Raw genomic sequence first — 25,147 nt, 5'->3', positions numbered from 1 at the left:
AACCACCGCCTCACTCCAGCTTCACAGCGATCCTCCCCCCTGCCTGCCTGGAGCCTGCCATCTGAATCTCTCACCCACACAGGCAAACCAAGTGTTTCTAGAAACCAAGAAAAAGTCAGGGACTTACAGGGTAAACAATGATTCTGTAGCAAGGTTTGTTATTTCTACTCAAACAGAACCAACATACACATCTGTACAGAAATTAAAGTGCTCACGCTAGTGTTCACGCATTGTTGCACACCCGCCCTGGCGGACTAGCCATTAAACATAAAACCATTAAGAGAAGGTTGCGGCAGCAGCTCACTTTTTGAGGAGCGTCCCAGACACGTGGTGGTTCATTTTCACTAAGAGACAAGGGCCAGATTTCTCCGGAGAGGCAGAGCTGCTGTCACGGACCCTTTCTCCAAGCGCTCGCCTCTGGTCAGAGCCCAGGACGGGGACGTTTCAGCCTAGCAGGTGAAAGTTACAAACCCCCGAAAAGGGAGTTAGAGTTTAAGGGCTTAGGCCATGACAACTACACCAAACCCAGAGTAGGCAACATCCGCACTGCAAAGGGGAACCAGAGGCTGAGTTCATGCCAGTGTGAAGTGGGAGGCTTTCAATGTGTAACAGTCCTGGGGGCGGGATGCGGTCAGGGGGTAGGAGAAGTTTCATCCGAGGAGAACTACTGAGAAAGAAATGAAATGAGCAAGTGAAAACTGAGCGTGGGGGTTAACAGAAGCCCAGTAACAATCCCAGCGTTTGCGAATAGCAAACACTATGATCCAAGCGGAGGAAGAGGTCAGAGGCAGTTGGGACCTGGCAATAATGGCCCCCCACACACTACATTGGCTCAGGGGGTGGGGGTGCTACCTTTGGCCCATCTCGGTTCCCAGAGGGGTCTGACTGCCCACACCCCGTTCAGCAGAGGTGGTGTTTCCATTCCAACCCCCTTTGATTGGACTCCAGCTCTAAGCAATAGCTCAGGGCCTCTGCTGGCTTCAGCCTGCCCTTAGCACTGGGACTAGAAGCAAGTCCCTTACCCAAAGGGAGTGGAAGTGGCCCAGCAGCTGAAACACGTCCTCTGGGAAATCGGGTTACAAACAGGTAGTGTGTGTTTCACTTGCTATCCAGGGCATTTCGTACACAGCCCCTCCCCCGGTGGTGCGAGAGCCCCACAGACCGGCTGGGGCGGAACCGACAAGAGGAAAAGCGATTAGAACAAAGCCTGCTAGTTCCCACTTCCCCTGGGATGGAGGGGCTCGGCCCTGCACAGAGCCTGCAGCCCTGCTCCCTCAGCTGTAGAAAAAGGAAGACTAAAGGGATTAGTGCTCATCCCGTAGCTACCCCCCCAGAGCTCCATCACGGTCACTGCCCAAAACCTGCGCCCCTCCCTGGCCGGGCCCAGCAGCCTTGAGTCCTTGGTTCTGCTTGCTGAAAACCCAACGTCTGCCCTGCCGTGGGGAGGTGGGATTGCAGCATGGGGAGACGGACCCCAGCTAGCTCCTAGCCCCCCACCAGTGTATCCCAGTAACAGCAGCAGCAAGACGGGTGAGGCAAGAGGCAGTAGTGAGGGAGGGGGTGGGAGGCCCTGGTGCTCTCTCTTCCACCCAAACACCCTGCGTAAAGCAGGGGCCGGCTGGGACAGCGAGAGCCCCCCAGCAACTCCTGCCACCCCATTACACCCCCCCCCAGCACAGGAGTTCTCAGAGCTGGGTTCAGAACCTGCTGAGCTGCCTCCCAGCAACAGGCAGCATGCTGGGCTGGTCCCAGAGCAAAGCACTCCTTCGGGCCTGTGCGACATCTCGCTCCCTGGCCCGGGGTCCGCCCCCGGTGGCAGCTAGTTCAGATCTTGCAGCCCCAGCGCTGCAGCCGCGCCCCTCTGGAACGCCCAGTTCTCTCCAATGTTCTTTGGTGCCAAGGTCGGGGGGGCACTGGGGGACCCTAGGCCTGCTCCTCCGCACTGGGGCCTCGGAAGAGCGACTGCTTCCTCAGGCTGAGCCGGGCACACCTGGGGCACGTCGTTGAGTTGTCATAGTAGCAGTCCCTGGAAGCGAGGAGGAGGAAGGTTACTCCCATTGGCCCTGCCGTCAGGAGCGTGGGGCTCAGGCCAGCCCTGCAGCCTCGCCGGGCGCTTCTGCTGGCAAGGCGCTGCATGCCCCCTAGAATTCACAGCCAGTGCCCCCCCAGCTCTGGGAGCCACCCGCAGTGCCCTTACAGAGAGCGTGGCTGCAGCAGCACATGAGCCAGCAGACAGGTGCAGACCCACAGGAGAGGGCAGCATGCCAGGGAGCAAGCCAGCTCCTCAAGGCAGCCCAGCCCAGCCCAGCCCCATCCCACCCCAGCACTGGAGAGGTCCAAGGTGCCACACTCGGGACCCGCTTCACCCAACTGCACGTGAACAGACTGGCCAGCCACGGTCACCGCTGAGCCAAGTGCACGGGCAGCATCCCAGGCACTGCCCAGCAGAGAGCAGGATCTCAGCCAGCAGCTTCACCTCCCCAGGGGCCAGTGCCAGGTTAGGCCAGGGGCAGGGTCAGCCCAGTGCCGGTTCCTTGCAGTGCCACCTATGGGCACCGTGGGGTCTGGCTCCGCGTCCGGCTCATTTCGCAGTCCGGCATATCTTGGGGCTCCCCCAGCACAGAGCTCTCCCTGCTCTCCCTGACTGGGCCCCATGCTCCCAGCTGGGGCTGGCACAGGACGCCATGGGGGCTGACATGCGGCCCCAGGCTCCTCCCCACCCACCTGTGGAAGACAGCAGAGCAGTCAGTGCACACCGACGTGTGGCTGTCGAATGGGAAGAGCACGTCCCCTTCTTTGCAGAGCTCACACACAAAGCCCTTCGCCTGGCACCGCTGGAGACAAGAGTGAAGATCGCTGAGCCCTGTGCAGCGCGTGGGCCCTTCCCCCTCCCCACCAGTGCTGGGATCCAGGCCCCCCCATGGAGCCGCTGGCTCCAGCAGATTGCACACTGGGGTGTCAGAGCCCTGGGGCCCGAGTGCTTCCAGGCCCTGTTCTCCCAGTCCTGTGTGCCCCATCCCCACCTCCGCTACCTGCGGGGGCTCAAATACACCAGGGCAGTGGCAATGGCGCCTCCCCCCACGCAGCCCTGACTCAAAAGGAGGAATTCCTCCCACTGCACGCCTGCTCCCTACCAGCTCTGTCGTCCTAGGGTTGTTACTGGGGGAGGGCAGGGCCTGGCCCCCCCACCTCCCGTTTGCTAGGGGAGGGGTTTAGACACAAGCATTTGTCTAGCAATGAAGATGCAGAAATTAGAGACTTTGCAAACATCCAGGGAGGCCAGGCTGGAGTGGGGGTTTCCGGCCCCTCAGACAGCTGATCCCCAGGGGATGGGTCAGCCCCCCAGCCCCACCTCGCAGTCCAGCTTGATGTGCTTGGCAAAGAGGGTGTGGATCTCCGTTAAGGAGCAGCTGAGGCGCCCAGCCTGGATGTCGACCAGGTCCTGCAGCGAGTACATCTCGTCGTTCTCCACGAAGTGCTGCCGGTCCTGCAGCTGCAGGGGAAGAATTGTCAGACCATGACGCTCCCCAGCCACCTGCCTGCCCCCACCTGCCAAGGGGCCTTCCCCAGCTGGGGCTTAGACAGGGAGCAGAGACCAACTAAGCCCTGGCCAAGAGCTCTCCGCTTTACCCTGTGGCTGATCCATCATCACGCACTGGGGTTCAACGTGCCCTTCCTCCCCGGCCCGGGGCTCGTCCCCAGCAGCCCAACGAGTCTTCCGGGGCTCAGGGCAGGCAGCTACAGGAGCTGACGTTCCATCGAGGACACAGGGCGATTGAGATACAGGCCACCCAGAGCATTGCCTGGGCTAGCGACGGCCATCGGACCCAGCCCCCTCCTCCACAGCCTCCCTCGTCCTCCCCCTGCACATGGCTCCTGTGCCGGAGAGAGTCCACGTAACCCGCTGCTGTGCGCCGCCTCGGGGGGTGGCAGATCCCCACACGGGAGCACGACAGAGAGGGGTCTCCGCAGCAGCCACAGGCACCAGAGGTTCGGGGCTGGGAGAATCGCGTCCGTGGATTCTGGGCTTGGCCCGTGTGACGCTGACCCCACAGCTCCTCTACCCTCAGGAAACCACAAGGTGGAGCTGATCCCGACAGGGATGGATTAACGGATCTCTCACCCCCAGCAGGTGGGCAGTGCCACGCCCCTCAGGTGTCACCTTCTGGGCTGGAGCTGCCCAGTCATGGCCCGTTCCACCAGCTGGGCACAGGTGGAAGATCTGTACCCTGCTGGGAAGGAGCACAAACGGCTTCATGCGCTCAGGGGTTCAGCTCCCTCCCCATCCCAGCACACTCGCTCGCACAGCAGCCCCTCCCCGTGCAGACACCCCCGCACCTGAAGCAGCAGACGAGTCTCCATGGCCTCTTTGCAGGTGATGAAGTAGGGCTTCATGAGCAGGATATCCTGGCGCAGCTTCTGCAGGGAGACGGGGCTCAGGAAACAGGGCCTGCCCGGCTAGCCCAGCATCCTGTCCAACAGCGACCGGACCCCTCCCAGGGAAGCGTAAGGGCCCTGCAGTAGCAGGTGTGGGATAATCTGCCCCCTGGCCCCAGTGTCTAGGGGTGAGAAGTCGGGTGAGCACGTACAACACAGAGCGAAGGGGGCATGCCTGGGAGCTGCTCCCGGCCCAGCCCAGAGCTGGAAGCCCCATGGAACTCCCCCACACGCTCACAAGCCAGTCTGGGGACGGGACCCCAGCCCTTAGAACCAGGGGCACGAGCCCCAAGCGGACGCAGGCACTTACCCGGATCTCCACCAGCTCTTCCACATAGTTAAAGAGAAGGGGGTTGATTTCCCGCAGTTTGAGCACGGGCCGCGACACCATCAGGGCAAGGTAACGCATGCTGCAGCGGGAGACCTGGACCCGGAGAACAGAGCGCCCTGTTATTAACCGGGGGCCCCCGCTGCCACCCCAGGGGTAAATAACAGCACATGGTTCGGGGAGGGGCCCTGCAGGCCCCCGTGATTAGCACAGAGGGGGTTAGGGGAACTGCTGGGTGCGGCCCCTCCATACTGACCAGCTGTTCTGGTAGGGCCTGGGAGGGGGTCTGCAGCCCACTCCGGGAAGGGGAAGGGCCAGGGCCCTGCTGTGCTGACACATCTGAGAAAGCCAGCCCGACTCCTGCGCCGTACACGGACCCCATCTCTCGCAGGGCACCAGGGAACCAGCTCCTAGGGCTGGTCCCGTCTTTAAATGAGCCCTGCAGGCCCCGGGCTCACATCACAGGCCACCAGGTGCAGACAGGAACTAGCTTCGGTCTCCACCAGCTGGGGCTGGAACGGACGCCGCTGGCCAAGGGTGAAAGGCTCCGTGTCCCACCCCCCAGCCTGTGCCCTGGCTCGGCCCAGGGTAGCTGAACCTCAGTGTCCCCTAGCGTCACCTCCTGCTCTGCCCACGGGGCCGCCCCCCCGCCCCGGCCTGCTCACCTTGCGGGGTTCGAAGTCCCAGTTGTGGATGACGCGGGCCGGGATGATGGCCAGGTCGTTCCAGTGGCAGTTTCCGCAGTAGTACAGGCCGGTGTAGTCGCACTGCCTGGCCTCGCTGGGCACACCCCCTGCATGGGACACGGGGCCGTCAGCCCCATCATACCAGGAACAGCCCCAGGGCCCCAGCCCTGCTAGGTCCCCCATCCCAACCCATTCCAGACCCAGCAGGGGTCTCTGCTCTCACCCACCAGGGCAGTGCCTGCTGCTCCCCTTAGCCGTGAGGCTGCAGAGCCTCCCAACACTTCAAGCGTGTGCCAAGCCCTGTGCTCGGGGAGGCTGGGCGAGTGTCACTGGCCCTGTTCTGCACTTGGGAAACTGAGGCTCGGAGAGGGGAAGTGACTCACCCATGAGCGCACGGTGAGTCAGGGCAGGGCCAGGACCAGACTCCACGTGTCCTGATGCCAAGGCCTCTGCCCGTATCTCTGCTGTCATCTCCTCCCACTCTCTGTGCTCAGCCCATGCTCCCTGCACTCCATATACCCAGAGCAACCTCCGGCCACACCCCTGCAGAACCCCCACCCCAGGGATGCCGAGAGTGGGCTGAGCACAGGCCTGGGAGCCAGGAACTCCCAAGATCTAATCCCAGCCGAGCCCCACTCCCTCCGTGCTCTGTGCTCCAGCCTGCTCTCACACACGCCAGGGTGACCCCACTGACGTGTTGGCCACAGGGATCGCCCCCCTCCTGCTAACGGAGCTCTGCTTCAGATGAGTGGGAAGGTCCCCGGGGCGTGGGCTCCGGTCCCAGCGCACGCAGGCTGGTAACTGTGAGGGTTAACGGCTATCCCCGGTCACACCTCAGCCCCAGCGTCCCCTCCTGCGCGGGTGGCACTTACGGAGGGAGATGGGCGCCCGGCACTCTGCACAGCGGTAATCCTGGCTGTCCAGGCCTGTCTCGGGGCAGATGCTCAGCTCGTACTCGGCCTGGTGGCTGACCTTGGACCTCACGCAGGGCTTGGTGATGAGGTTCAGGCACTTGCTGTGACAGCGATAGTAACACCCTGGGGAGGACATGGCACAGAGACCCAGGAGTCACCCGCCCGGCCCGGCCTTTCCCTTGCTTCAGCCTGACCCGGCCGGGGAGCACCCAGGCCCCTTGCCAACACTCCCACGACACTCAGAACTGGCCCAGCCCTGCAGGAGACAGGGCCATCCCGCACGGCGGGGAAAGGCTCAGAGCAGAGCGGGTGGCAGCGGAGAAGCGACTGGGCATTTATGCCATCAGGGGTCTGCACTCCTGTCTGCGGCAGGACCCAGGTGACCGGCAGAGGCACCTGCCCAGCCCGGGGGCTCTGCCGCCTCCCGTCTGCCCTGCAGCTTTGGCTGAGCTCCAGGGGATCAGCGCCGCCGGGAAGGAGAACAAGCTTTCGTCCTGCCCCAGGGCTGGGGAGCAGGGAGGTGCTGCCTTGGCAGGGCTGGTGCTCACCTGTGCAGGTGTACCAGGTCTGAATCAGGCCCCAGATGATGGCGTTGCACTTGTCACACGTCTGCTTGACGCTCTTACTCTTCTCCTTGTAGAAGCGATGTTCCAGGAGCACCCGGATGTTGGGCTCGTCTTCGCTGGGGTCCTGCAGCACAGACAGACGGCTAGAGCGGGGCTGAGCCTGGGAGACATTCGCCTCCTTTGCACCGAGAGCCAGGCCATCGCCTCCTGCGGGCACCACTGCCAACACCCCGGGGTGGGGCCCCCGCTCCCTGCCCGGGCTGCGGAACCTCAGAATCCTGCTCAGCGCTGCCTGGGCCCTCGTTGGCAAGTCAGCAGGAAGGCCCAGGCACCTGGCACAGAGCGGGGGATCCTGCCCTTTGCTACCTGGGTGGGCTGCTCTGTGCCCACACAGCCGAGGCCTCAGCCAGCAGAGCCACTAGCCGGCCGCAGCCCCCACCCCGTGCCCAGCCCCCGTGCCACACCTTCAGCTCCTGGAGTTTCAGGCGCAGGTGGATGAGCCTCACCACAGCGTCTTTCTGCCTCTCCGAGTGCTCAGGGAGCTCCAGGATCACCTGCTTGCACTCCTCGATCGCCTGCCGCAGCTGCTGGATGTCGGAGGCCAGGAACAAGCCCTGCAGGCAAGAGACGAGCAATGCCAGTGAGCAGCGCTGCCCCGCTGGGCCCAGGCACGGTGCCCTTCCCCACCCTGGGCACAGAGACTTCCCAGGCTGCCCCTGCTGGGCCAATCAACGCCTCATCACAGCTCCTCCAGACGCCTGCCAGCCCCAACCTTCACCTAGCCGCCCCCGGGAGACTCGTGTGCCCCAGCCACCCCCCGCAGTCACTCACCACAGGGCGGGAGAAGTGGTCCTCCGCCAGCCCCAAGTCCATCACGCGCTCCGAGCACTGGAACCCGGGGTCCCCGTGGGACAGCCCCAGCAGCGAGTCTGCAACAAGCAGAGACATATGGAGAGAGAAGGGAGACACCCCCCACCACCCCCACGAGATGGTCTCAGCCCAGCTGCAGGGCAAGCGCCAGGCTCACCCCCTGCAGAACATGGGCACCGGTGCCCCTGGAATCCCCACAGCACTGAATGGTGAGGGGCACTGGGCGTGGGGGCGGCTCTGGGCACCAGGCCCCAGGACCAGCAGCACTTAGCGGCCCCTCCCAGGAGCACACCCCAAATCCTGGGGACACAGGAGAGGGGTCACTCGAGGGCTGCCCCTGCACAGACCTTCCCAGCTGAACACCCCACAGCAGGACACGGGTGGGTTCGGAGATGCCCACTCCCCCCTCCCCCACACAGCCCCCACGCTCAGCCCCCAGACATGCTGGGAAAGCGCTTTCTCGTCTCACTTCGCAGCCTCCCTGCCCCAAAGAGTGACCGGCTGCGGCATGTGCAAGATCTGCCCCTGCTCAGAGCTTCACAGCTTCCAGGCACGAGTCCCCTGGCCACGCAGCCAGCGGGTGGACGAGCCGGGGTTCGAACCAGGAGTGCCTAGAGCCCCGGCTGCCTTTCTGGGAGTCTGCAAGCCCCTTATGCTGGGAGAATCTAGTGTCCTCCCCCACCACCTCCAGGGTGTGGGGGAAGCCTCCCAGACAATGGCACTTAGGTCTCTGGCAGCCCGGGGACTGGGCAGGAAATTGGCTTGCAGGGACCCGGTGGGGGAGGACTGGGATCAGAGGGGGCCCCCACCCCTTTGGTTGTGGCTCTCAGCGCTCCCTTGGCCAGCGCCAGCCCCTGGTCACTGCCTGCTCCCCAGCAGCAGGTAGACATGCGCCCCCTGCCCCCAGCGTGGGCGAGGGAACCCCACACTAACCTCGACAAGAAAGGTCGTCCCCAGCCTCCTGGTCATGCTGGCCTTGCCCCAGCTGCTTGTTGAAGGGGTTGAGGTGGGCCTGTCGGAACCGGACCAGCTTCTCATCACATTCCATAGCAGGCCAACCTGCCGGACCACGCAGAGGTGAGGGGAGCCCGCGCCAGGGCACGGCCCCTGCCCCAGGAGCTCACCCCTCTCTGCCTGTGACACTAGAGCAGGGGAACAGGCTAGAGCTGGCAATGCCTGATCCTTCCCTCCCACAGCCCAGCCCGGCCCAGGCAGCTTCCACTTAAAACTGGAATCGATGGATCATTTTCCCCAGCCACTACCGAGCAGTATCACCCCACGCCGCTCACACACTCTGCGGGGTTTGTGCTCCACAGCGGAGGAGGTAGAAAAACCAGTCTCTCCACCTGCCTGTGTCGCCAGAACAGCTTCCAACTAAGTCAGCCAGACACCTGAGAGCCCAGCACGTGGCACCCCATCATTACAGCACGTGCCCCGGCTCCGGCCACCTGGAGTTACTACTACCAATGGCACTCTACAAACGTGTGCTGACAGTGCTCATTGCGCTAGACACAGGACATACACCTAGCAAGGGCCCCTGCCCTGAGGAGCAGACATGGTTACAGGTGGGGAACTGAGGCACAGAGACATGAAGTGACTGGGCCAGGGTCCCACAGGCCAAGAATTAAACCCCACTCCCAAGTCCCAGTCCAGTGCTCTCCCCACAGTCAGGCTTCCTCTGACGGCCAGGTCTACACTCCAAAGACTGATGTCGCCGGGTCGACCTCTCATGCGGAAAAAATCCACCCCCCGCGCGACAAAGCTACGCCGAGGAAGGCCCCGGCGCGGAGAGTGCTGGGCTGACAGAAGAATTCTTCCATCGACCTAGCTCCTGCCTCTCGGGGAGGTGGACTGACCCTGCCGACAGCGGCTGGAGCTAGCGTCCACGCTGCAGACAAGCCCTTAGTCACACAGCAAAACGCCACGTTTTTGAAGAGACGCGTCCTTGAGCATCTTCTCGGACAAGCACTGGCTTCTGGTGTTCCGGGAGGGTCTTAACCTAGCAACGCAATTACAATTGGACACAGCTGGGGAGCGTTGTTAACATCTCAGCGTGCTGCACAGGAAGACCGTGCAATCTCTCACCTCACCACTGCCACCCCCGAGACATGTGAAAAATCCAGAGAGCTCTTGTGTTACGTGCTGCACAGACACCACGGGAAAGGCACCCACCACCCCGCGGTCCTGCATGCCCTGGACGGGATACAGGGCACCCCTGTAAGGCACACACACCAATGGGGCTCAGCCCCATATTCCATCGCTACCCTTGGTGCCCCCCAACCAGCTCTCTCTACCGGCTACCTCACGCGAAGACTTCCAACTGCCTCGTCTTCAGGGTTTACCTCACATCAGCTTACCCGAGCTACGCGCAGGCTCTTTACGACTAGTGAAGACAAGCCGCGTGTAGGGAATGGCCAAGCTGACTCTGAGCGGCCCGCCTCATTCAGTACCAGACGCACCACAGAGAGGTGGACAAATACGGAACAGTCAGCCACAGTGCAGCTCCTACGCAGCCCCTGCATTACACACCGTAGGGGGTGATTTGTACAGCTACAGTCATACGGGTAAAACCCCTCATGTGGGCTCAGTTCTACTAGTGAACGTGCTTACCGGGAGAGCTAGTCCCATATGGGAGGGGGAATAAGCTGTAACAGTATAAGCAGACTAGCAGCTGCACCGATTAACTAAACTGACATCGTTATGAGCAGTACAACTTTGGGGTTTCCGTTTGTCCTCGTGTCCAGAAACAGAAGGATGCGTGTTCCTGCCAGGGAGTTTTTTCTTTCAAGAGGTTTGTCCAGCGTAGCTGTGGATGTTTCCCTACTGGTCTGTATCGAGCCGAGCACACTGCTGGCGCTCTGATCCTAATAATGCTCTTTACCGAGTGAACTGTCTGACCATTCGACAACAATTCTAGAGTGATCAGCTTCGCTTCCTAGTTCTCCTGAATTAGCCTGACATCCAAAAGGGAAATTTAAATGCAGGAAAACTGCTTTCCCTGAAGTTACGTTGAAATAGCTGCTTAATTTCCAGAAACCATTTCTGATCCCATTTAATGAAGAGACACTGTCAGGATCAGTCTGGCCTCCAATTGTAATGCTGTAAACAGAGACAGCCACACACGAGCGTTTCCCAAACCCATGACGCACACAGAAACACGTGTCTCTACTCAAAACTCGAGAGTGAGCAGTTATTTTTCTAAACCATTCCCCTGGCTCGACACCCAAACAAATCAGCACCCAGACCCGAGGGAGACGGAGTTTCATTGTGCAATGCCAGAGATGAGCACAGAGGAAGCAGAACCTTGCTAAGGGCAGGGATACATTATTTGCCTACTTCCACTTTCAAAAATCCACACTTCATTAGCAGCACGGGGAAGGAACTTGGTTTACAACAGGTGTGTTTTGAAGTTGCAGTCCCACCCTAGTGACTAGGCAGCTCCGTTCCAATGCACACACCAGCTAGATTTAGGCCCCAAATAAAGCATTTTAGGCCCTTCAATAGACGCTCTTGAAAAACATCAACAGTGGCGCCTAAAGCCAATTGTCACTCAAAGCCTGGTTGGTAGCCAGGGTGGGATTTCAGTGCTGTGCTGGGCTCTTTACTCACAGTGAACGTAGCCGGGTTTTGACAGTTTCCTGTGTGGGATTTTTAAAAGGATCGCTGTGCTGCTGTGACAAAACTGGAGCTGTGGTGCTATCCGCACACCCAACTAAAACCACCACCAAGTTACTGCCCCTCCCTCCCACCTGCCCCCGGAGCTCCCATGGCCAGAGTGGGATGATAAACATGCTCAGTGTTTATATAGGGCTTCACAGCACAAGAACATCGCACCCACAGCAAGAATGCTCTACAGCCCGCCATGAGAAAGGGCGTTTTATAGATGGGAGACCAGAGAGGGGAAAGGGACTCACCAAGCGTCACCCGCCCAGAGCTAGGGGCAGGATGCAGATTTCTGCAGTGGCCTAGAAATATTGCAGAACCTGGTGCCTAAATGCCACGGTGATGGGCACCCCAGGCAGAACGCCCCAGCTGTGGCCCTCTGATCGGGGGCCCAGCGCAGCCCCTCACGTTCCCTGCTGCCCTAGTCTGGGATGCCTGGGCCCGGGGCAGGCGGCAGAACCCCTCCCCCGCCCTGGCCGGTTTCTCGGGCTCAGGGGGGCTGATCCCGAGGCTAGAGCCACGCGCGCCTCTTCCCGTCCCCACGCAGGAAAGTGACCAGTGGGACTTGGGTCCCCAACCCCCGGCAGCCCCAGGGGACAGCAGCGACCGCTCCCGAGCCGCTCCAGGGCCAGGCTCGGCCCCAGCCGCCACAGGAGACCCCACGTCTGGGAGGCTGCAGCACTGGGGCTGAGGGGGCTGGAGGCGACCCCGCAGGCTCGGCCGGGGGGACGGGACCCGCAGCTCCGGGCGGGACGCTGCCGGGCAGGGGGCACCGCCCTGGGGACACAGCCCGCTCCGCTGCCGGCGGGGCCAGGCTCGGCTCGGCTCGGCTCGGCCCTCACCTGCTCATGGCCCGCCGGGTCCGCAGCGCAGGGTCCGCCCGGCCCCAGCCCGGCCCGCCGGGTCCGCAGCGCACCCCAGCTGCCCCTGCTACATTGTAGCGAGCTCGGGCGCTGGGGGCGCAGCCGCAGAAGGCGGCGGAGGGGCCGCTGCTGCCCCCGCAGGCCGGGCGGACCCCGCGCCCCAGCCGCTGCCCCGCCCCAGCACAGCCCGCAGGGGGGGGCCGGGCCCAGCCAGCGACTCGGGCTTCCCTCGGGGGGACCCCCCCGCCCGGCAGGGCCCCCCCGGCCAGCAGCCCTGGCCAAGGTCCGAGTCCCAGCAGCCGCCGAGCGCCCCCAGGGCTGGACCCGTGTGTCCCGGGGGTGCGGAGAGCAGTGATGTCCCTACACCCCCCCCCGGATTTCCCCAACACCCCCCCCAGTTTTGTGAACTAGTTACATGCCAAACCTGGGGGCTGAACTTTGTGACTTTGTCCTCACCCACAACTGTTTCACATGTGGGGACCATGTATACCTTCAAGTCAGCGGCACTGCTGTGGGTACCCGCCTGGCCCCACAGTAGCCAACATCTTTATGGCTGACTTAGAACAACGCTTCCTCAGCTCTTGTCCCCAACGCCCCTACTCTACTTGCGCTACATTGAGGACATCATCATCTGGACCCATGGAAAAGAAGCCCTTGAAGAATTCCAACAATTTCCATCCCACCATCAACCTCAGCCTGGACCAGTCCACACAAGCGGTCCATTTCCTGGACACTACTGTGCTAATCAGCGATGGTCACATAAATACCACCCTGTACCGGAAACCTACTGACCGCTACACTTACCTACATACCTCCAGCTTCCATCCAGGACACACCACACGATCCATTGTCTACAGCCAAGCTCTAAGACATAACCGCATTTGCTCCAATTCCTCAGACAGAGACAAACACCTACAGGATCTCTATCAAGCATTCTTAGAACTACAATACTCACCTGATGAAGTGAAAAAACAGATTGACAGAGCCAGAAGAGTACCCAGAAATCACCTACTCCAGGATAGGCCCAACAAAGAAAGTAACAGAACGCCACTAGCCGTTACCTTCAGCCCCCAACTAAAACCTCTCCAGCGCATCATCAAAGGTCTACAACCTATCCTGAAAGATGATCCCTCACTCTCACAGAACTTGGGAGATAGGCCAGTTCTCGCTTATAGACAGCCCCCCAACCTGAAGTAAATACTCACCAGCAACCACACACCACTGAACAAAAACACTGACCCAGGAACCTATCCTTGCAACAAAGCCCGATGCCAACTCTGTCCACATATCTATTCAAGTGACACCATCATAGGACCTAATCACATCAGCCACACCATCAGGGGCTCATTCACCTGCACATCTACCAATGTGATATATGCCATCATGTGCCAGCAATGCCCCTCTGCCATGTACATTGGCCAAACCGGACAGTCTCTACGCAAAAGAATAAATGGACACGAATCTGACATCAGGAATCATAATATTCAAAAACCAGTAGGAGAACACTTCAACCTCTCTGGTCATTCAGTAACAGATTTAAAGGTGGCAATTTTGCAACAGAAAAGCTTCAAAAACAGACTCCAAGGAGAAACTGCTGAACTTGAATTAATATGCAAACTAGATACAATCAATTTAGGCTTAAATAGAGACTGGGAATGGCTGAGCCATTACACACATTGAATCTATTTCCCCATGTTAAGTATCCTCACACCTTCTTGTCAACTGTCTGGAATGGGCCATCTTGATTATCACTACAAAAGGTTTTTTTCTCCTGCTGACAATAGCTCATCTTAATTAATTAGCCTCTTAGAGTTGGTTGGGCAACTCCCACCTTTTCATGTTCTCTGTATGTATATATATCTCCTCACTATATGTTCCATTCTATGCATCCGATGAAGTGGGCTGTAGCCCACGAAAGCTTATGCTCAAATAAATGTGTTAGTCTCTAAGGTGCCACAAGGACTCCTGTTCTTTTTGCGGATACAGACTAACACGGCTGCTACTCTGAAACATGCCAATTTAGTGACTGTTTGGAAATTTGAATTGAAATTGAAACATTAATACACACTTTAAAAGCATATACAGTGTATGATCAAATAGGTGTATCTGAAAAAGTATAATAGATTTGAAAAGTATGAACATAGACTAGCTTCCTTATACAGCTGTTGTTTTTTATGACAATGTCAGTGCATTCATTTCGGTGACGTTGGCCAACCTAATAATTTCAAATGATGATTTGTAAGCGAAGTCTAAAGGAGCTCTCCCTGACAGCTAGTGATGAACTGGGGGCTGGGGGGGAAAGGCTTCAGCACCAGATTGTATTTACATTCACACCTAATCTGCCTAGGTACCCAGCAAACAGAGCTGTGCTGCCCAAGTGATAGATTTTGGTTGGGGTTGGGTTACAAATCACTTGAATGTGTGTGGGGGGGATGAAATGTTGTTGTTCGTGTTGTATGAGTAAAAGGCAGTAGAACTGTACTTAGCCTGTGCTGAGTGAGGGCATCGAGAGAGAGGGTGGGGACCTGTCCCTCTCCACTGCTTAAAGACAGAGCTGATTAGGCTCCCTAGATAGTCTTTTGTTCTGTTAAGTGACCACTGCAGCTGAAGTCACTGATAATCAGGGCTAAGTGCTTAGACCTGCTGTGGGACAGTGTTCCTGTGGAAGAGACGGCCCAGACTGCACTAGCAGCGAGGTTCCCCCCCTGAGAGCTCAGCTGAAATCACTGTGAGCTGGTGGAACCTCAAGAGACCAACTCGCAGAGGTCACAGTGGCAGGTGGCAGCAGAAGGTGACTGCGCAGGGCCATTGGCAACAGAGCGGTGGAGTGAACGGTAGCACAACGAACCACAGTGGCCAGAGCGAACAGTGAACAGCTGAAGGAACGAGCAAGGTGCCTTCTTGCCCCCCACCTGGGAGGTGAACTCACGTGAAAGCACCTCTGAACTCTGAGTCTCCACTGACCAAGGACAACCCCGGTGAGTGGGGTGCGGTGGAGGGAAAAGTGAGGGGCACGTTAAATAAACATTTGTTTGTTGGACTATATTTTAGTGACTTTGCTCCAGAATGCTAGATTTGTGACTGGGAATGGAAACTTATATAAATATGTTTCCTAGTAGGCCAAGATATTTAAAATGCATTATTTGCCAAGGTTGTTATCTCACATCGTTGCTATCTTGAGAGGTCATTATGTTGGGGAGTTTCTGTACTAAACATTTTTATTGTTATAATTAATTTTTACATAAGAATGGTCATACTGGGTCAGACCAATGGTCCATATAGCCCAGTATCCTGTCTTCCAACAGTGGTCAAGGCCAGGTGCTTCAGAGGGAATGAACAGAACAGGAAATCATCAAGTGATCCATCCCCTGTTGCCCATTCCCAGCTTCTGGCAAACAGGCTAGGGACACTCAGAGCATCCCTCCCCATCCTGGCTAATAGCCACTGATGGACCTATTCTCCAGGAATTTATCTAGTTCTTTTTTTAATCCTGTTATAGTTTTGGTCTTTACAGCATCCCCTGACAAACAGTTCCACGTGTTGACTTTATGTTGTGTGAAGAAGTACTTCCTTTTGTTTTTTTAAAACCTGCTGCCTGTTAATTTCATTGGGTGACTGCTAGTTCTTGTGTTATGTGAAGGATTAAATAACACTTCCTTATTCACTTTCTTTGCACCAGTCAAGATTTTATAGACCTCTATCATATCCCCCCTTAGTCGTCTCTTTTCTAAGCTGAAAATTCCCAGTCATTTTAATTTCTCCTCCTGTTTCATACCCCTAATCATTTTAGTTGCCCATCTCTGTACCTCTTCCATTTCCAATATATCTTTTTGGGGATGCGGTGACCAGATCTGCACACAGTATTCAAGGTGTACACGTACCATGGCTTTAGATAGAGGCAATATGATATTTTCTGTCTTATTATCAATCCCTTTCTTAATGATTCCCAACAGTCTGTTTGCTTTTGTGACTGCTGCTGCACATTGAGTGGATGTTTTCAGAGAACTATCCACAATGACTCCAAGATCTCTTTCCTGAGTGTTAACAGCTAATTCAGACTCCTTCATTTTGTATGTATAGTTGAGATTGTTTTCCAATGTGCATTACTTTGCATTTATCAACATTGAATTTCATCTGCCATTTTGTTGCCCAGTCACCAGGGCCGGCTCCAGGCACCAGTCCAGCAAGCAGGTGCTTAGGGCAGCCAAGGGGAAGGGGCGGCACGTCGGGCTCTTTGGCAGCAATTCGGCGGCGAGTCCCTCTCGGAGGGAAGCACCTGCCGCCAAATTCCCGCTGAAGAAGAAAGCGGGCGCGGTGGAGCTGCCGCCGGAGTGCCGACGATCGCAATTGCGGTCACGGCTTCCCCCCCCCCCCCCCGCCGCTTGGGGTGGCAAAAACCATGGAGCTGGTCCTGCCAGTCACCCAGTTTTGTGAGATCCCTTTGTACATCTTCGCAGTCTGCCTGGGACTTAACTATCTTGAATAGTTTTGTATCATCTGCAAATTTTGCCACCTCACTGTTTACCCATTTTTCCAGATCATTTATGAGTATGTTGAACAGTAATGGTCCCAGTACCGACCCCTGAGGGATACCACTATTTATCTCTCTCCATTCTGAAAACTGATAATTGATTCCTACCCTTTGTTTCCCATCTTTTAACCAGTTACTGATCCATGAGAGGACCTTCTCTCTTATCCCATGATGGCTTACTTTTCAAAAGTCAATTTAAATTAAATACATTTTTTTTTAAATTATATATTTTTTAGAAATCTAGACCTGTTATGTGTTTTGGTGTAACTTGCATTATCCTTATGTTAAATTTGCATTCTCCTAACAAAACATTTACTTTATTCATATCTCTTTTATATATCTCATCGGCCCTGACATCCCCCCTGTAAATTCGAACACCCCCCCCCCAATTTCAATTCCTGGGGAAACCACTGGCTGAGAGCCACTGAACTAACTACGCCTGCATAGGATGGAAACCCCTTCAGGTCGGGGGGTGCGGCAGAGCAGCCCCCTGGTTCCAGCACCTCTGGCTGGGCTGGGCGGGGACAGCTGCAGGACTGCCAGGCCCAGCACACAAGGTACCCAGGGCTCCCGGCCTTGCTGTGCATCTGCCCAGCGCCCCAGGGGAGCTGAGTCCAGACCCTCCGGCCTCTCCTGTGCCCTGGCAGCCTGTCCTGTCCTCAGAGAGCCCCTCCATGGCCCAGCAGCATCAGGCCCTGAGTCACCTGGTAGAGCCGGTACCAGCTGGCAGATTCCGCTCTCTGAGCTGTCCCCCTCCAGCCTGGCGAGGGATCAGGCCCAGGGGCAGCATCTCCTGCCTCTCCATGTGGTGGGTGGGCCGCGGGCTTTGGTGCTGTAGCTAGAAGCCACCATGACGCCCTGCAGGGGGTCAATTCCTAGCCCATCCCACGGGCTGCTCTGGAGACCTGCAGCCTGGGGGTCAGGAGCTAGGGCTGGAATAGCAGAACAGCTCAGCAGAGCAGCTGGACATGTCAGGTGCTGAGCACTGGACAATCTAGCCCCACAGGTCCTTCCTCCACCCCCTTTTCTCTTCCTCGGCTCTGTCTCTGCCCAGGCACCTCTCCTCCAGTCTGTTCCAGCGCTTGCGTATCCCTAGCGCTGCTTTCTAGCACTCCCCCCAGTTCTCCTTGGGGGGATTCTTTCTTTTCTGACTTGCCTTTTCCCTTCTGCGTTCTCTCTCCCTCCTTTCCCCATCAATATCTCTCTCCACTGCTCCTCCATCCCCCTAGCCCTTTCAGGACCTGGCCGACTCCTCCATCTCACCAGCAGGACCGTGTGTTCGGAGGGGGAGAGTGGCTGTGACCTTCCCAATGCGGGCTGGGCTCTTCCCAATTCATACGGCTCATCTGCTTGGGGATATTTAAATTCATGGGTCTAACTGGGTTGCACTCACCTGCAGCTGCAATTAGCTGGCTCATGGGTTTTACAGTGCTGCCCTCTACTGATTATTATCAGAACTGCTCAAGTGTGTGTCATAGGCCAGATATGTTAACAGCACATGAAGATTCTCCTTTAATGCAAATAGCCTAGGGTTGTGCTTTGGAGGAGTAAAGCTCTGAGCTCTGGCCCCACTGCTCCCATGAAATCCAGAGATCCCATAGGGAGCAGCCTCGCAGCAAAGGAAAAGCCTGTGGATTTGTAGCAGTAACCCCAGGTAATCACACTCCTCGGCTCCCTGCCAGGCACGGCCACATCTCCTTTGGTCCTGTTTGCCCTGGCCCAGGCACACAGACACAGCAGGCTTGGCTCCTCCTTCACCCCATGCCAGTTCCCGGTCAGGCTTCAGCTGGCAACGTGGGCTCCTGGAGGCTTGAGGGCATAGAGATTTCTGGAGAAGAAGAGGCCACTTGGGCAGACAAGCTTTAGGCTTCTCTTCGTCCAATCTCCCCACTCAGCCCCCATCTCTCCAGGGGAGCCGGATGACAGGAATCAGAGGCTAATGGTTAAGACCCAGAACTGGGAGATTTGGGTTCTCTCCAAGGCTCTGCCGCTGACTCACTGGGCAGCCTTGGGAAAATCCCGGCACAGCTGTAAAGCAGGGCTGGCAATACTGCCGAGGGGAGCATTGTGGGCTTGACTTCGGGTCTGTAAAACGCTTTGAGGTCAACAGCGAAGCGGCACTAGAGAAACGCAAAGCTAATGAATATTCTTCTGAAGTGCCTGACAGCCTCAGGGCCCCGCCCGGCTCACGTTCCTGGCCCGCTGCTTTGACCATCTCTCTCTCTCTTGCTCATACACACACCTCCCAGCTCCGCCCACTGGCTTGCTTGTCCTCATTGCATTAAATAACCCAGATTTCTTGGCCTTTCCTTTAAGGCACTTCCCTTCCCACCTGCTCTGGTATCCTCCCCTGGCATCCCTCTCCCACACCAGTGGTGCCAGCCTCTGTCACTCATTTGGCTGCTTCTGCCAGCCCCTGGCACTTTCTGCCCGCTGCTCCTTGTCCACCGAATGCTCTCCCCAAAGCTTCTCCCTTCTCCTCTGTCAAACCTTCCTCGAGATCTGCTGCCATTGTACTGTCTGCAGCATGTGGCCACGTGCCAGGGCCAGCCCGGAGAGCTCTGGGGAGCATTCAACCCTCATGTTTGTGTGTGTCATTAGAACCCATTTTGACTCAGCCTGAAAACCAGTGCCCAGCTAGGCTGGGTCCCCAAAGAGCCTCTCCCCACTGCCCTTCCCCTTCCTGTTTGTTGCAACCCCGTGTCTGTCTTACAACAGATGTAACCTCGTCTCGGGGGAAGGGACAGGCTCTCACCCGGTGTCTGTGGAGCACTGATCCCAGCTGAGGGCCCAGAGTGCCCGATCCCAATGGTAAAGGGGTCTGGGGGGCCTGTATTATAGGGCTGTTCCAGCTGAGCTCCTGTAGCCCTTTTAAGACTAGGGAGTTCTTCCTGTTCTCAGTGGGGGCCCACCGTCAGCAGTGTTTTCTGGGGCCCGCGGTGAAGGGCATTGAGTGTAGCAGCAATTTCTCATCCAGGAGGGTCAGGGGCCCAGCAGCGTTTAGGGTCAGACTTTCACATGAGGCAGGTGCCTGTGAACTAGCAGCAGTTCCTGACTGTGCACACACACAGGTAATGTGGCCCACATGTGCACTGTCCCCCACACTGCCTCTGTCCTGACCAGAGTCACACACCCACCGAGACAGAGGCAGATTAAGGTTTTGTGGGGCCCTGGTCTAGAGCAAGTGGGGGGCCCCTCCCCGCCCCTTCTACCTGTGCCCTGCTCCATCCTGCCACTGTGGGCCCAGAGCTCCTCCAGTCCCTGGCCAGCAAGGTGAGCTCTGTCTCCAGCTGGGCACTACCACGTCCTGGCCCCAAACCAGGGCCAGGCGTTACATGGTGCTCAGCACCACGTGTGCCCACCAGCGCCACGCACGGAGTGACACCTGGGGCTACGCTGGGGAAGGCAGCGCCTGTTCCACAAAGATGATGACTAAAGGCAGCTGTTTCTCTGCCCTCCTTGGCGGTTACTAATCCCTTAACGCACAGGCAAAGCAGGTCTGGCACCTCCCTCTGCCAGCACCGCACACCCTCCCCCTACGCTGCATCCTGCCTGAGCGCCAGTGCGGAGACAGGTTCCTCCGACAGGGGAAAGCGCTCCACTGCTCTATGACTGCCCCACAGCAGGTATGAGGATTGTGTTCCCCGGGAGCTCCCACAAGGAAACAGCTGTGCTGGCCTGGCCTGGCCTGAGAGCAGAAGGGGATGCATCCCCAACTGGGGACAGACAGGGGAGGGTCGGGGAACAAAGCCAGCTCCTGGCCAGCACTCAAAAGGAAACAGGCAGCACGGCGTGTTTAGTCCCACACTCATGAGCTGAGTGGGGAGGCCCCTTCCCAACCACTTCTGCAGCTGTCCCAGTGCCCAAGTCAGGGATCTGCCCATGAACAGGGCTAACTAGATTCCTGCATGCAGACAGCTAACGCGGTGCCCAGCCACTGCTTTCCATATACACCCTCCTCCTGCATGGAGAACCACCCCCAGCACCTCCTGTGCAGTAAGGGCGTTTGCACAATGCAGCAGGAGCTGCTCAAGGCAGGACAGAGAGATGCTCTTTGCAAACCAATTAGCTAATGTGTTTAAAAACCCTGGTGCAACAGCATCTCCCACCCCCCATTCCCTGCTCAGGAGCTGGGATCAATCCCAACCAGCTGGCAGGTTTTTAAAGGGGCTGCCCCCAGCCTGCACTAAGGGTATGTCTACACTACGAAATTAGATCGAATTAATAGAAGCCGGTTTTATAGAAATCGGTTGTATACAGCCGATTGTGTGTGTCCCCACATAAAATGCTCTAAGTGCATTAGTTCGGCGGACCGCGTCCACAGTACCGAGGCTAGCGTCGACTTCCAGCGCATTGCACTATGGGTAGCTATCCCACAGTTCCCGCAGTCTCCGCCGCCCATTGGAATTATGGGTTGAGAGCCCAATGCCTGGATGATGCAAAACAGTGCCGCGGGGGTTCTGGGTACATGTCGTCAGGTCCCTCCCCCTACGTCACAGCAACGGCAGACAATAGATTCGCGCCTTTTTACCTGGGTTACCTGTGCAGACAACATACCACGGCAAGCATGGAGCCCGCTCAGCTCAGCTCACCGTCACCATATGTCATCTAGGTGCCGGCAGACGTGGGACTGCATTGCTACACAGCAGCAGCAGCTAACTGCCTTTTGGCAGTAGATGGTGCAGCATGACTGGTAGCCTTCATTAGCAATCTGGGTGCGGACAGCTGTGGGGCTAGCAGCCGTAGGGCTGCATTGCACCAGCCCCTTGCCTTTTGGTAGAAGATGGTTTATTACGACTGGTATCTGTCATCGTTGTACTGCAGTGGCTGTCAATCATGGGCACCTGGGCAGACAATGATGGTTATCAGTCATAGTATGCTATTTTCTACCAAGTGCCCAGTATTGTCTGCTAAGCACCCAGAAGAGGCCGATGGCGATCTGGGTGCTGGCAGACATGGGGCTGGCAGACGTGGGGCTAGATTGCTACACAGCAGCAACCCCTTGCCTTTTGGGCAGTAGATAGCATATTATGATTGGTATCCATCATTGTCATATTGCAGTGGGTATCAGATCGTGCAATAGGCCTGAAGGCTTACTGCCAAGCACTCAGTATTTGCTGCCAAGCACCCAGAAAATGCCAAGGGCTATCAGTCATGCTGCACTGTCGTCTTAAGATGCAAAAAATAGATGTATTCTGTATTCATTTGCTTCCCCCCTCCCTCCCTCCTGTTAAACCCTGGCTTTTGAGTTCAATCTTGGGGGGGCATTCTGTGTGATAGTTGTTTGTGTCCTTAATTTTCACGCGGCACTGCTGTGTGTCCCTGTTATGGCCTCTGTCCTTCATGGCCCTGGAGACCTTTTCTAATATTTTGCCATTTCGTTTACTGCTTTGGAGTTCGGCCAGCACTGATTCATCTCCCCATATGGCGAGCAGATCCCGAACCTCCCGTTCTGTCCATGCTGGAGCTCTTTTGCGATCTTGGGACTCCATCACGGCTACCTGTGCTGATGAGCGACCTGTGCTCTCCACGCTGAGCTAACAGGAAATGAAATTCAAACGTTCGCAGGGCTTTTCCTGTCTACCTGGCTAGTGCATCTGAGTTGAGAGTGCTGTCCAGAGCGGTCACAATGAAGCACTGTGGGATAGCTCCCGGAGGCCAATAACGTCGAATTCCATCCACACACACCCAATTCCGACCCCCTAAAGCCGATTTTATCGTTAATCCCCTCGTCGGAGGTGGTGTTAAGAAACCGGTTTAAAGGGCCCTTTAAGTCGAAAGAAAGGGCTTCGTCGTGTGAACGTGTCCAGGCTTAATTCGATTTAACGCGGCTAAAGTCGACCTAAACTCGTAGTGTAGACCAGGCCTAGGACTGGCAGAAAGTAGAGTTTAAACACGTCTGTTAGAAGGTGGTAACTCGCTTTCCCCTCCTCTATCCAAGGCTGAGGAGACCCGAGGGAAGGAGCGGGGTACTTGTGAGCTAGATGGTGGCAGGAGGAATGGGCTAGCAGCTGGAAGAGAGCATGATGGGACTGACCACAGAGCTGTCCTGTTCCAACCCCACCAGGGAGCGATGGCTGCAGTCCCTAGCACTGGAGAGCAGAGGGTTAATACCGCAGTACATTGGAAAGAGGGGATAGGGCACTGCAAGCCAGCTGATAAAATGCAAGAGGCCCAGCACATGACTACTTAGCTGGAGACTCCCCCAAGCCAGAGGCAGCAGTGCCCATGTCTCCCCAGGGTGCGCACTGCTGCAGATGGGAACTTGCTCCCTAAGCCAGCTGAGGAAGTAAGAGCCATCGGCAGCTTCCCTCCCAGGAAGAGCCCAGAAGATCCAGGGCAAGGCCTGCAGGATAGGGCTGGCTCCTACCTAGGTCAGTGTGGGAGGTGAGAGCTACAGGCAAGAGAGGCAGGAGGCTGACATGGCCCCTGCTTCTTGCCCCAGACACCAACTGCTCTTCAGCTTTCCCCAGACCAGCCGCATCCCTCTGACCACCAGCAACCCCCCCCACCTTTACAGAGCACTGGTAAGCCAAGATTCTGCCGTGCTCTCCACCCCAGTAGTGCCTCAGCCAGGTAGCTGCCTGCTGGAGTATCATCCCTGCTAGTGTTTGGACCCGAGACTTGATAGTGGTTCTACCCTAGGAGGCCACTTCAGCTGAGGGGCAGAGTAGGAAGCTTGAAACGAGGAAGGCCCCTGCAGCCCTGGCCCTGCAGTGGGGTGCACAGACTTGCAAAGTCGTCCATTGTGTAAAGGGAAAGCTGGAGAGATGGTGGCAACTTTGCCAACAGACCCCTTGCAATGAAGCTCAGTGCCTAGGCATCAGCCACCGCTTCCAACCCAAACCAGTCTAGAGGTTCCCCCCAAAAGGGTGGTTCTATCCTACCCTCAGGGTAGGACCAGCTTGTGTGCATTGGGCTGAATTCCAGGGCTTTGACAGGGCTGTTCCACCCTTCCTCGGCCACGGAACGTGCTGCAAAAATCCAGCCATTGCACTGACTGGAACATGCTCCAGAACCCAAGCGCCTTCAGGCCACGAATGGAGGGGCAGGATGGGCAGCATCGAGTCTGCAGAGCCTGAAACAATAGCTGAGATGGGAACTACCGGTTAGTTGTTCCACCTCTGATCACTGCTGGATTTCCCCAGCCCACGTGTGGGATGAGCACAATTCCAGACAGCCGGCCAGCATGCCACAGAGGGTGACCAGATGTCCCAATTTTATAGGGACAGTCCCGATATTTGGGGCTCTCTTATATAGTCTCCTATTACTCCCCACCCTCTGTCCTGATTTTTCACACTTGCTGTCTGGTCACCCTAATGCCACAGGTCGCACAGCACCCTGCCGCCTCCAGCACCTGCCTCCCCTTCTGCAGAGCAGTTATCAAGCCAAACATCCATAGCATACTAAGAGTGGAGGGGCGAAGTGTAGTGTATGTGGGGGACAGTCGGCCCAGGCTGCATCTGGAAGAGCCTCTGCTGTCTGCTTTACCCCCTGCTGCTGGAGAATGCCTTGCTGTGGAGTTGGCCCAGCCTGTGGCAGAGCCCCCAGGGCCTGGGCTAGCATGGGCCAGGGAACTGAACTCCTGCCAGAAAAGCCTCTCCGGAGGATTCTGCAAGCCTTTGCTCCCACATCTGTCCTTTGGCCCTCTGCCAACTCAGACCCAGGGTAGGGCTCTGAGGTGTCAGGACTGAAGAATAAATGTGTCTTACAAGCAGACAGTCGCCCCTGCGAACTCCAGCAACTCAGTTGCAGGGATGTTTGTGGGGGAGGGGGGGTGCAGGCCTGCCAATGGTGGTGGGGGGGCGGTGCGGAATTGCCTGGGTGGGCTGCAGGGCTCCTAGGTGCGCAAGGCCGCTCTGGGCCTGTGCTTTGCGGGGCCCCACAGGCCGTCCTGGAAGTGATGGATTAGTCACTTCCACCCTGGGCTCTGGAATTTCTGTCGCGGGCCTGAGGGGGAGTGTCACCTTCGCCCAGTTCTACTCCATGGAGGAGCAGACTAAACTGGCGGGGAGTCGACCTTCGCGGGCACAAAACAAGCTGTCCTGTGCGTGACCCTTGTGGACAGTTCTAGGAAGTGATGTCTGGGGCGGCGCAGAAGGGCCTGTCTGCTCCGGAGGCTCCACCCATAGGGATTCAGGCTGGCATTTCAAAGCAGCTTAAGGCCCCCTCCCAACTCCCACGACTCATTAGGCTCCTCCCAAAGCCCTCGCTTTAGCCCCCCCCCCGGGGAATCGAATCGATGTGCTGCCTGGGGCGTGGAGAAGGACAGCACCCCCACTCAGCTCA

The 25,147-nt window shown here is 57.4% G+C and overlaps 1 protein-coding gene across 2 annotated transcripts; it reads right to left on the bottom strand.

The window, feature by feature from the left end:
* Positions 1-1,208: 1,208 nt before the first annotated feature.
* On the bottom strand, positions 1,209-12,348 carry LOC112118514 (differentially expressed in FDCP 8). Of its 2 annotated transcripts, XM_024216867.3 has the most exons (12): positions 12,307-12,348; positions 8,735-8,860; positions 7,763-7,860; positions 7,396-7,545; positions 6,914-7,055; positions 6,324-6,488; positions 5,431-5,558; positions 4,748-4,861; positions 4,339-4,419; positions 3,353-3,493; positions 2,725-2,834; positions 1,209-2,026 (listed from the first exon to the last, which is right to left on the bottom strand). In XM_024216867.3, exons 2-12 carry the CDS (start codon positions 8,847-8,849, stop codon positions 1,924-1,926), a joined length of 1,347 nt encoding a protein of 448 aa, XP_024072635.1. In that variant the 5' UTR covers positions 8,850-8,860; positions 12,307-12,348; the 3' UTR covers positions 1,209-1,923. The 2 variants fall into 2 exon arrangements, with proteins under 2 accessions (XP_024072635.1, XP_029770100.1); XM_029914240.1 differs by lacking the exon at positions 12,307-12,348 and having other exon boundaries at positions 8,735-9,611.
* Positions 12,349-25,147: the final 12,799 nt, after the last annotated feature.

Source organism: Terrapene carolina, unplaced genomic scaffold, assembly GCF_002925995.2.
Source record: "Terrapene carolina triunguis isolate 2854851 unplaced genomic scaffold, T_m_triunguis-2.0 Scaffold33891, whole genome shotgun sequence".
Classification (NCBI taxonomy): Eukaryota; Metazoa; Chordata; order Testudines; family Emydidae; genus Terrapene; species Terrapene triunguis.
The sequence above is the reverse complement of the archived record's forward strand: the minus strand, read 5'-3'. Positions and strand labels throughout refer to the sequence as shown.

Coding starts and splice junctions, on each gene's coding strand:
- LOC112118514 (XM_024216867.3), bottom strand. CDS start 8,849: ATGGAATGTGATGAGAAGCTGGTCCGGTTCCGACAGGCCCACCTCAAC. Junction 7,861..8,734: donor GGACGACCTTTCTTGTCGAG/GTTAGTGTGGGG, acceptor TGCTTGTTGCAG/ACTCGCTGCTGGGGCTGTCC. Junction 7,056..7,395: donor TGAAACTCCAGGAGCTGAAG/GTGTGGCACGGG, acceptor TCTGTGCTGCAG/GACCCCAGCGAAGACGAGCC.